At 34.9% G+C, this 12,682-nt stretch overlaps 1 protein-coding gene across 1 annotated transcript in view; it reads right to left on the bottom strand.

The window, feature by feature from the left end:
* LOC150092524 (nuclear receptor-interacting protein 3-like) overlaps window positions 1-12,399 on the bottom strand; it is a 33,879-nt gene extending 21,480 nt beyond the window's left edge. The window contains exons 1-3 of the mRNA XM_090414729.1: window positions 12,284-12,399; window positions 10,959-11,071; window positions 8,892-9,038 (exon numbers count right to left, since the gene is read on the bottom strand). Of these exons, the coding sequence (XP_090270855.1) occupies window positions 8,892-9,038; window positions 10,959-11,071; window positions 12,284-12,305 (282 nt within the window). The 5' untranslated portion in view covers window positions 12,306-12,399. The remainder of the gene's footprint in view (window positions 1-8,891; window positions 9,039-10,958; window positions 11,072-12,283) is intronic.
* Between the last annotated feature and the right edge of the window lie 283 nt (window positions 12,400-12,682).

The following is a 12,682-nucleotide window of genomic DNA, read 5'->3' as shown; positions in this document are numbered from 1 at the left end:
AAGGTATTATGTATTTTCCGCATTTTAGACACCTTCCAAACATTACCGAAAAAGAAAAAAAAAAAGGGAGTGATTATTTCAATATTTTCGATCTAAAAATTAAATATTCATCATCATCATCATCATCATCATCAAATTCCTGCCACGTACCCTCAAGGGGTGTACAGGATATGATAGTACTACATGAAAAAAATTACATCATTATTAATTTCCTATCTACAATTTTCCTCCAAATCAGTCTGTTACTTGTCAAGACTCCAACATTATCATATCTTATATTTCTATCATCTAAAGCACTTTGTACCGTATCAATCCACCTATATCTTGGTCTTCCTCTGGGTCGTTTTGCTGCCAACCTGGCAGAGAACACTTGTTTTGCTAATCTTTCCTCGCCCATTCTGTTTAAGTGACCATACCACCTGAGGTTAGCTCTACTAACGCATTCCTGGATGCTGACAATGTCAAGTTCTTCCCTAATATTCTCGTTTTTAATATGATACTGCCATTGATGCCATCTGTTCACGCCTATAATCTTTCTCAGGACTCTCATATCTAAACTAAACACTAAATTAGCTGTATACAAGACAGTGTTCCGACTAATTTCTCTCTTATTCCATATGAATTTATTCAATTGACTTCCAACCATACCAGCTTTGCTGATTCTGTTGTCTATTTCTATATTTAATTTACCATCTTCAGTAAAAATCGTGCCTAAATAGCTGAAATGTTTTACTTGTTCCACAGGTTCTCCATTCACAACACAGTTGACATTTTCAATGATTCTGCCTATTTTCATTGTCTTTGTCTTTTTATTGCTGACATTCATACCATATCTATTACAACAGCTATTCAATTTAGTCAGAGAATTATTAAATAAATATTTTATTTAATAATTCAATAGTATATTTTTATTACTGAAATTTAAACTATACACGATACGGTTTAATTTTTATTTAATTTAAGTTTTAATTTAGCAATTATTAAATTTTAGTTTCAATTTTATCATAATAATAATAATAATAATAATAATATACACCAATACATGACAGATTAATATTATAAAATGATAGCATAATTAACATAATAGTACTAATCTCCGAGCTTTAAGAAGACCTGCAGAGGACAGTTCATAAACTAGCAAAGCTTTAAATTAAGACTAAACTTTACAGCTCTATTTGTAATAATAGTCACAATAAAGCGATGGATTAAAATGAAACTGAATATAAGCTTAAAATGATACCACATGGAACAAGTAGGTCGATTTGTATACTCGTATGTGGGAAGTCTAATCATTGAAGATGGAAAATGTGAAGAAGAAATAAATAAATCGAAGAAAACAAATAGCCAAATAGTGTTTAAGTGAAATAAATAGTTACCAACAAAAAATTCAATGACTTGCTGTGTATATTCAATTCATTTTCACCTCAGACACCATAAAAAAATGGGAAAAAGACTGATGGCTCTGGGAAGAATGATGCGGTTAGCTAGATAGAAATGGAGATAGAGACAAACACGTATTTAGAAGAACAAACCAAGAAAAAAAATATTACTTAAAGAGATCAGGAAGAAATAAATGAAATTCTTATGGCAAGCTCTTAGAGAACGGCTAGCTAATATGATCATCGTAAGAAAGCTATAGGAAAGAAGAGAAAGCATCCGAACAAGACATCACAATACGAAGGACATAGAATACTGGACAGGCAAAAATACCATCCAGATCTTCAGAGATGTAAATTATTTCTATCTTTTAATTTAAGTTTTAATTTATCGGAAAATCATTGCAGTCAACCTCCAGATCGCACACGGCACTTACATGAATGATAACATATCTTATGAAATTAAACATGTAATAATAGCATATTTATAATTTATAATAAACCTCTATTTTAATATCTAAATTTATTATTTTTTTATTCAGAAAACGCTGAACTAGTCATTCAGTGAATGCAACTGAATATGTTCGAAAAAAATCAGGATCATCAGACATTCGTAGTTCATCAAAATAAATGCTTTCTACATATTCATATCAAAAACAATAATTACCACAATCGCAGCTTGATCTTTCCTGCAGATTTTGGTTTTAATAGTGACTTTATTTAAATAGGAAAAGCACTGTTGTTCCAATGCGAATTGGAGGAATATAAATATCCAAACATATGCAAAAGAATTGATTGAAATATTGTGACAATAACACATAGTACAATAATGACAATAGTACGTGAAGCGGCTAAAGAATTGTCAGTGCCCTTGACCATTTTGTTTAATTTGAGCCTGGGGTCTGGGTCAGTCCCAAGGGGTGGAAAGAGGGGAAATAGTTCCGCTTCATAAAGGTGGTTCCAAGGCTGCTGTTGAAAATTACCAGCCAATCAGCATAACAGGAATCATTATCAAGGTCTTAGAGAAAATAGTCAAGATTGGATAGATGAAAATGGGATACTGTATGGGGGACAACATGGTTTTGTGAAGGGTAGGTCATACCTCAGTAACTTGCTTACGTATTATAACACAGTGACGGCTGAACTGGATAAGGGTAATGGGTTTACAGTGATTCTACTGGACCTTGTTAAGGCCTTTGACAGGATACCACATGGAATTCTAATCCGTAAACTACAACATATAGGAATGGATATAGGGTTGGTGAGATGGATAGGTGGGTGGTTGATGGAGAGATACCAGAGAGTGGTTTATTTAGGAGTAGAGTCCACAAGACGGCCTGTGACTAGTGGTGTGCCACAAGGATCTGTTCTTGGACCACTGCTGTTTAATTTGTTCATTAATGATATAGGAAAGAATCTGAGAGGAACAGTTCATTTGTTTGCGGATGATGCAAAGTTGGGTAGGGCAATAGCGAATGCAGATGATGTCAAAATTTTGCAAGATGATTTGGATAGATTGGAGGTCTGGGCTAAGGAGAATGGATGTCAATTTAATGTGGCAAAATGTAAGGTTATACATTTTGGGGTGAAAAGATTGGCAGCAGTTTACTACATTGGTGGAACTGTACTCCAGTTTTATTGATGAAATAAAAATTGGTGGATAAGGAGTTGAAGTTTAGGGGGCACATTGCAAAAGTGGCCAAATCAGCTCATCAAATCACTTGGTTGCTGAAGAATACGTTGAGAAGCAGAAACAAGAACAGGTTATTGTTCCTCTGTATCGAGCCTTGATAAGACCCCATCTCGACTACTGTGCCCAGATTTGGTTACCTAGGTTTCTTCTTGATGGGGAGGAGGTTGAGAGGATACAGAGGCGAGTGCCCAAGATGATAGCAGGTCTATGGAATGAACCTTATGAAAACAAGTTGAGGATTTGTGGGTTGCAAAAATTGGTGGATAGGCGGAGGAAGGGAGATATGATTGAGACATTCAAATTACTGAAGGGTTTCTATAAAATTAATTCAGAAGATATTTTTGAGAACAGGGCTAGTTGTGGGAGGACTAGGGAACATCCATGGAAACTGGGCAAAAGTGTGGTCAGTAAAGGTGTTAGAGCTGGGTTCTTTACTTTTAGAGTGGTGAATGAGTGGAATGGGCTGCCAGAGTCTGTGGTGGATGTTGTGACAGTGAATGAGTTTAAGGCGAGGTATGATAGATACTGTATGAATGTAGAATAGCTGTGATGAATATGATTTGGGGCCTCCCTCGATGAGTCTAATGACTCCCTGGAGTTGCCCGTAATAATAATAATAATAATAATAATAATAATAATAATAATAATAATAATAATAATAATAATAATAATAATAATAACATGAAACAGGGAAATATTCCTTGCAGTGTTTGCTATAACCTTTAAAGGATTCTCTTCGATGTATATACATTGCTTCCAGAGATCTTTTCATTTCTTGAAGAAAGTCTCAAAGTCCTCTTTAAGACAGTGTTTCGCTTCGTGCATTATATTATAAGAATGGAATTGATGGCTTAAAATTATTTTATTCGGTTAGCCGAAAAAAGAATTACTTTTGGTTAACTTGTATGGACCTGGGCGAAATTTTTAAAGTCTCACAAAACGAAGGAATTCCCTTGAAATTATTTTTATAATTCATTAGATTTTATCTCAGTGGATCCCGTGTGAAGGGTAGGTAAGTCATGCTGCATTCTTCTAAACTGGATAATCTATTTTCAGGAACGGATGTAGTCGCTGTGTAGAGGTGCCCTGTTCCTGTAACACTTTTTGGACAGGTTGGTCGAACCACTGATATTCAACTATAGGAAGCTTTATCTTCCTGGAGATAAGCTCATCCGCTTCCTTCCAGCACATAACTAGCACTTGATTATACTTTTCACGTAAATTCTCATCAATACTTTTCTTTAATCGCTTCTCGTATAATATGGTAACTCAGTATAATAATTTTATAAATTATGATCCCAGTGATAGCCTTTCCTGTCATAATAAACGACAGTTCTTTGTTTTTTCAGCAAATTTCAGAAAAAACAGCTTACTTTAAAAAAAAAAAAATTTGGAAGACCAAGTGAAACAAAAATGCATTCTGCCTCCTCCTCTCATCAACTTCGGAGATGCGAACAGACACTATTAAATTACTGGCATCAATACTGGGGGTCTTCCTCCTTCCCATCTTACCTCTCGTGTTAATCTCAATGGCCTAACACGGCCAAGTCACTAGACTTCTTAGTAACCCGATACTGTTATGAGAAGGCGGTTAATCCTATCTGCATAGTGTGCTATTGCTATAAATTAGGTATGGCCTTCTGGCAGGTCGGACTGTTTTTTTGCGGGATTTAAAAAAAAAAAAAAAAAAAAAAACGAATTTCCGGAAGGAAAAAGTCTGCCATCTCCGTATGAGAGGCGGGTTAACTGAACTGCCTGTTTTGCTGAATGAAAAACCCGAGTTTCAAAAAAAAAAAAAAAAAAAAATCCAGAAGAGTCAATAGAAGGTTTTAGCGGAACCATTAAAAATGGAAATATTTGGAAAACCTTGACATTGTAAATATTCAAGAATATTTAAGCAGAGCTAATCAGAAGTGGAACAACTGAAACCGAAATGGCAAAATTAAAGATCCATAAGAAGAACAAGGCATAAACCGATTAAGGCAGGTGAAATATGACAAAATTACTAGTTGCTCATTTCATAAAATGCTGATTTCAAAAAATGTTAATAGGAAACTATCAATGTAGTTTTAATTGTATTGAAATATCAGAGTATCTTGAACACACCTGCTGAAAGGCCATAAGGCCATATGATGATATCTACATATACACTGATTGGAAAGAAGTCAACTGACACCCTCCGTGCATGGGTGCATCGTGCCATGTAACGAGTCACATTTTGTAGCCAGTATAAATTAGAGGAACATGATGCTCCCAAGTCAGTTCAACTCTGTCCGGATAAAAAAAAGCTGTAAAAAGGGAACTGACGGAGTTTGAAAAAGGGGTTGTGATAGGATGCTATATTGCAGACCTATCTCTTCGGAAAATTGTTGACAAAGCTGGCCATCCCAGTTCAACAATCAGTGACACCCTATTGATATGGAAGCGCAAAGTGTCAACTGTAGGTGCTACCCGCAGTGGATCACCCAACACGCTCACCGAATACCGTAGGGTGCTACGAAGGATAATGTGTAAAATTCGTCATTCGTCTGCCGTCACGTTGATTGAAGAGTTCTGGGCAGCTACTGGAACACGAATATGCACAAAAACATTCAGATCCGAAGCTCAAAACATGGATTTCCATGTTTTGAGCTTCGGATCTAAATGTTTTTGAGCTATATATATTAAGGATACTAAGTAATTTTATAAACTTGGTTTTCAACCTTTTTTCAAAAAAAGGTTGAAACCGGTCTGGGTAGTGACACCCCGCCCATAATGTATAACAGTATATATCTTCTAGTGAGATGTGTTTGACATTATGGGAAATACTAAGAATAGTGATCAGAGCTTTACCCACCTTTCCAACGAGTTGTCCTGGTGTTGCACTACCTTTTAGACTTGAACTACGTTCAGGCGCAAACTTAAATGTTTTGTTTACTTGGGAGAAGGAGGGAAAAAACCAAGTTTATAAAATTACTTGTAAAAAAATTTTCACATGTATGCAGTTTAGATCGGCAGATGACCAGTTGATCAGACGAATGCTTACAAAAAAAAATTGACAAGAAAAAAACAGAAAAATAGATACAGGTAGACGCCGAACAAGATGGATGGGTGTAGTAATGAAAGATCTAGATTAGCTGTAATAACTCTTTACTCAGAGACATATGGAAAAGCTTGCAATCTTGTGATGGCAGCATTTGACCTAAATATCTCATTAAGCCGTTAAAGAAGACAGATACTGGATTTATACAAAAAACAGTGTGGCTTAGAAGAAGAAACGTAAATGATGATTACATTGAAAATCTGATTAGTATTTATTATTATTATTTGTTTCTAGCAGATGATCTTGGGAATGTTGTGATGCAGCAATGTCAACTTAATTTGTTGGTAGCCGGCACAGAATGGACATGCAGCTAATGCATATTGTAGGTTGCTTTCGCATATCGCTGAAGGTAAGTTCTACGAAATTCAGACACTCAACGCAGGAAATCCGAACGGAAGTTTCTTGTAGCTAGAAGAGGACGCTTAATGAATACTGTTTTGTATGCAACAAATGAATTGGTTGTGAAAGTTTTACCTTAAACCAAGGTTTAACCAAACGTTTTGCTGCGTTACTGGCGTAATTTGTTTTCCGTTATTCAAAGTGTATATAAATGATTATTCAGTGCCAACTCAAGGGTATGTGGCGCCCCTAAGCCAGTTTTATCAACGCATTGTAAGAAAACACAGTCATCATAAAATTCTTTATTGTTAAAAGCAGTTTATAGTTATTGCCAAAAAAGTGCGTATAGAGAATTTGGGGGGGGGGGTACTGCTCGCACCACCAACGCTTCGACTCTCTGGTCCTCTTTAATATTATTACTTTTTTTTTTACTTTGTTTGAGTCCCTAAGCCAGTCGGTGCCTTCTGTGCCTAAGCCTAGAGCCGGCCCTGTGATTATGACGCTTTTCCAGTATGTAAGCACAGTGCCGCTAACGAGGGCTTGGCGAAAGAGGCACCCTCCGGGTGCAACTAGGTTTGGGGCGCAAAACTTAAAAAATGTAAACAATCAAAATAAATAAATAAATAGATATAAAAGTCCGCTATTTTATATTGTATTTTTAAATTTCGGCAATACGTCGCTTTAGACACACAAATTCTGCAACACACTGTAACTCATTTTGATGGGGTTAATAGTAAGTATTTAACATATTGCATTTAGTAAATTTCGACTTGTTACATTTAAATTTTTCAAACTTTTTATCATTTTTGGGTTGGGGGGGGACAAGTTAGAATCTTGCCACAGGCGCTTCATACCCTCGTTACTGTACTTTTTAAGCATCAAGGGAGTTTCCAAAGTATCTTCGTGTGTTCATATGTGCGATGTGTTCACTTGAATCTGTCTCTCTGTAAGAAAGGATTTATGGCAAATCAAAAGATATTTAGTTTCAGAGAGTAGGTCTGTAGGTTTGCGAATATTCTCAACTTAGACATATCATTTCAGTTAAAGCTATAGTTGTCACGTATATGGCAGGCCAATTAATGAGAATACTGTATATTTGTAGACAGTACTCACACGCAAAAGTTCCGTTTCCGTTGGGTATGAATAAATACCAAGTTGGTGTGTTATCTGCATATTGAAAAACCGTGTTTTATTAATGGAAATTGCGCATGAGTGAGTCTGGCAGGTGTTTTTATTAAATCGATAAAACCGACTACTGGAATTTTATTTTTAGCTAAGGCAACATTAATTTGAAACATAAAATCGCTCATAAGTCCTACTATGTTGTTGTTTATTTTATTTTATTTTCTTATTTTTATGTTGAATAGAATAACGCATTGCCTACATAGACAAACAGCAACTGATTTTCAAATAATTGGGACTGACGTAGTGCTGCCTACTTCATTTGGAGAATACCAACAAAAAAATTTAGATTTCTATTTTTATTATTTTTTAAAAATTAAAGTAAGTATTATTTTCTACATGTTGTTGAACAAAGTGTTTCAGGAATGATAATGAATTTTCTCGTGGATGAAAATTTGAAGAAGAAAAGTACTCTCCATTCACTTAGACATTAATACTTTGAAGAATCATATTAGTGCTTAGACGAACCATTTTTTATTATAAGTGATTTTATAGGAAAGTTCTATTTACCTACTACACAATTTTGAAAAATTCCACCTAAAAAACATAACAGTAGGTCATTTTCATACGATGTCGTGGGTTCGAGCTAGACACACATCTCTTTGTGAGGACTAGACCAGATCTTCGAAAATCTCCATCGACTGTCACCAGATTTTACCATGAAGACTTTGTCTGCGAGGTTTAGATGTTCCCTATGCATGAATAGACTAAACTTAGAAGCAAGGGCATTTTTTTATAAGGAATAACACAACAAAAAACACAACCAAACCTTCACACTTTTATTCCACGCTTTAGTCAGGAAAATATCTGATCTTAATTTTTTCCGAGCTACTGTCAGATGCAAGTTCTTCCATTTAATGAAAATAGACAATAGTAAAATGCTTCACTTTAAAATAAAAATAGTATTTCCAGTTATCAAGGGTTCGGTTCATGCGCTGTGAAAATCTGTCAGTCGTCGCTGAATGTTGACTCGCGATTATGATTTACAGCTTTACTTCGAGAGATATTTTACTTCAAACTGAATATGTTGTTATTTTCTGTTATCTTATGTATATATTCCTAGAATGTGCCATTTACATAATTTTCATGGCCTCCATTTGCAGGTTCTTCGCATCGCTTCTGCTGGGAATTCCCAATACTCTCATCAACACACTGTGCAATATGGTTATCGTAAAATGACACACAAGTGATTTTTTTTATATATAAAAAAATTACTTACTTCACATTTCACCACAACAGGTACGTGTTCTCGCCTAAAAGTGGATATGTGTCGACAGCCATTTGCGTTTTCCTTTGCGGGATACTCTAAGAAATCAGTCTGAATGTCGAATAGGAAGTGATTGGTATCTTGAGTCTTGGACTGTTGCTGTAATAAATAAATAAATAAATAATTTTAAGCAATTTATGGAACAAGGTTGCTTCAGTTCATTAGGTATAGCCAAATGAATTCATATACAAAACAATGTGTAATTGGCAAGTGCCCATGATTTTCCGCTTCTAGGATCCTGTCAAAAACTCTGGATGCATTTCTTAAAAGTAATTTAGGTGTTTTCCACTGCGTACTCCATGCAAATCTCTGGCTGTTTGATCATTTGCTTACTTATTGACTAACGAGTAGCAACTGAGGAGCGACAAAGAAAATGGAAGCAAATATAAGGAAAAAATGTAGTTTAAAACTTTAAAAGGAAAAGTATCGTAATATATACTCATACAGATGGCATCAGCTGATTTAGAATGTGGGAGAGATTTAACCCCATCTTCTCGTAGTATACTATCATATTGATTATCAACTACAAAAGATAAACAAACTCACAAGTGGATCGTCGTGCTTAATCGAGCTTGCAGAAACGCAGTTTGAAATAATAAACACAGGATAAAATAAAAAAAAAATTTCTTCACAAGTTGTATCTAGTTGTCACAATTTTAAATAGTTTTTCCATTTATATTGAAACAATTCGAAAACTGTAAAAGATAATATTCTAAGGCGATTTTTCAAATAAATTATTTCTCAGAGAAGGAGGAGAAAAAAAAAATGCTTAAAATACTGACTTACGAAGCGACAAGCCTTGAGAAGGTCCATCTTGTCGTCATACCCTAGAAAATACGTTTAGAGATGCGAGCTGGATATCATATGAATTTCACAACAATAGTCGCAGCTTACATGCCTTTGTTACAAATTAGCCTTTGTCAGCAACAAATTTACATACTCTATCGACATCTAATCGTGGGAGGTGCACTTTACAGGTAACATAATTTTATTTATATATCATAGCCAAAAGGTTGGTCGATTGGTAGAGCCTCTGCTACTAATGGTTCACGCAAAAAGTTAAGCAAGCACGGTTAGTAGTTGGAAGGGGATCAATCGTTCTATGCTGTTGGCACACTCTCCCTCGATGAGTTTTTGGACTTCCTGCAGGTGTCACATAATAATAATAATAATAATAAGAAGAAGAAGAAGAAGAAGAAGAAGAAGAAGAAGAAGAAGAAGAAGAAGAATTCCCCTGTTCACCGAACTTCTTATTCTTTGTCTTCCTACCATGAACTGAAAAATACATTCTGTATCTATCCTATAAACCCCCTTCCCTCACCAGCTTATATGTCTGTATCATTTAACTCCTCCTCCGCGTATCTGAAAGACCCTGAAACCCACAGTTACTTAATCTGCTCGTACAGTCAGCATTCCTCAGTAGTTCTGAAATCATCTTAGTTAATCCCCTTTGAGCCCTTTCTAATGATTTGTCATCATCTTTAAAGCCAGGAGACCAAATCTGTGAACAGTAGTCCAAATGGAGTGGAATCATTATCTTACATGACAAACAACCACCTTTTTTTGTCGCGACTTACTAATATCCTTTGCATTTTTCCCGTAATTCTCTGTGTCGTCTTCACTATGTGTCACTTGAACTTCAATCACCTATCAACAATCATCCTCAAATTAATTGCTTCCTCCATCTCTTGCAGTGCATTTCATATAGCACACTGCATTCGATCTCCTTGGTCCGACATGCAACACGTTACAATGTTAATATTTATTCAATGTCAGCAGTGTTATACTTGGGCCAGCTACCTCTGATTGGCTACTATATATATATATATATATATATATATATATATATATATATATATATATATATATTGTATTAGGATCGATGAATGAGAAGTTTAATTAACTTTGACTATATTTTGATACCCTAGAATTTTTTAAGCATATAATAAAAAAAATAACTACTAACCATAGGTGAATTAAATAAGAATGAGATGCTTTTAATGCACATCCCTTTAATACCTCGCAAAAAGAAGAAACATCATCTTCCAATAATCGGTCTACTATTTGATGTCTTTGCCTCCTTTGTCTGTGTCTTGGAGCACTGAAGTACACATCATTATCCATCACACGATCTATAAAACAAAAATGAAAACAATGGGAATTCTTAAATATAATGTCTACAGAAAAAAAACAAAAACATACACGTTGATAATATCTCTGTAAACGTTAAATATTTTATTATTCTGGTAGCGTTTTTAAAGAGAATTTTCTCGGTGCATACATTTCCTAACAAGTTAGGAAGTGTTAAGAATAAGTTAGGAAAGCATGTGTGAACGATTAACAAGAAAATGTTCCTAAAGCCTACCGTTGTATCCACGCTTTGTGGCATTTTTGTTGTAACATATTAAGTATCAGACACCTTTTTGAAAAGAGCCTTCATCAGGATTTTCTAAAAGCGGTCTCGTATGGACGTAGAGGGCCTTCCCTACTGGAACTTCCGATTTTATATCCTGTTTTTAATAGGATAGAAAATAAAAATAAATCTTAAAAAAAAAAATCACTCGAGAGTCTGTATTTTCACCACATTTCCAAATGCTGTTTATATCATTTCAAACGTCTAAAGAAGTTTTTCCGAATTGGCTTCCGCAAAACGGTATGCAAGATTGAGCGCGGTTAGTAGTTGGAAGGAGACAATCGTTCGATGCTGTTGGCACACCTCCCTCGATGAGTCTTTGGTCTCCCTGTAGGTGTCACATAATAATAATTTGTCCGTTTAACAGCTAATGTCATTAGAATGAGAATTTGCAAACGCAGGCAGTAAATTTTTGAACATCAAAAAATATGTTCTACAAGGAAAACTATATTAGATAGGACAAATGTTCATGCGAACCTTTTTGTTTTTTTTGTCGTTAAACAGCGACGATGACAAAAAAAAAAATAAAAAAAAATAAAAAATAAAACAACAACAAATCACCTGCGAAAAGTTTCCTGAATTTTATTTACTTTTAATTAATTATTTATTTTATGTTATTTTATTTATTTATTAATTATTATTATTATTATTATTATTATTGACAAAGCGTGGCGGTTAATGTTTCCTCTCGAAATTCCAAAATAATCTCTGAATTTACACGAAGAAAGGAAAATAAAGTTTTATTTAGCGCAAGCATTTTATATTACGTAACTTGAAAAACTCTTAGTCTAATACTTAGAGTATGAAAGTATATTTATTTTCAAAACTCGGTAACGATCATGAGGTAAACATTCGTTTCAATATTGTGAGAATTTAAATCTATTCGCAATGTTATATTGAAGGGATAGTAAAACACACCGTTATTGCTTACCTGTTGTAATGACAGCAGCCATCCATCCCAAACCTGGCGACAACTGTGAAAACTGTTGTAGGCTTGATCCTCGTGAAGAACTTTTCCAGGAAACACAGTAAAGTAGAAAACGTGTAGATCGCAGTTATTGATTGGCTAAAAAATAATCTGCTTTCGTTTCAGGTAACAATCCCTGTACACATTTCCTTCAAAATAGACATGTTTAGTTGATCATATATAGAATAACGATATGCGGAAGTACCAGAGGCATCGTTTTCACACGAGCAGTGCGTTGACCTAAAGTATAGAAATCAATATTTATGCATTTGTACCCAAAAACAGCGGTTTTCAACACTGGAAGAACAACAGAACATGAACGAAGTGAAAAGTGATAATTTTTGCAGCTGTAGCTGCAAAAAT

The sequence above is a fragment of the Typopeltis vanoorti genome, chromosome 25 (assembly GCF_054136105.1).
Source record: "Typopeltis vanoorti isolate ZY-2024b chromosome 25, IOZ_Tvanoo_1.0, whole genome shotgun sequence".
Classification (NCBI taxonomy): Eukaryota; Metazoa; Arthropoda; class Arachnida; order Uropygi; family Thelyphonidae; genus Typopeltis; species Typopeltis vanoorti.
The sequence above is the reverse complement of the archived record's forward strand: the minus strand, read 5'-3'. Positions and strand labels throughout refer to the sequence as shown.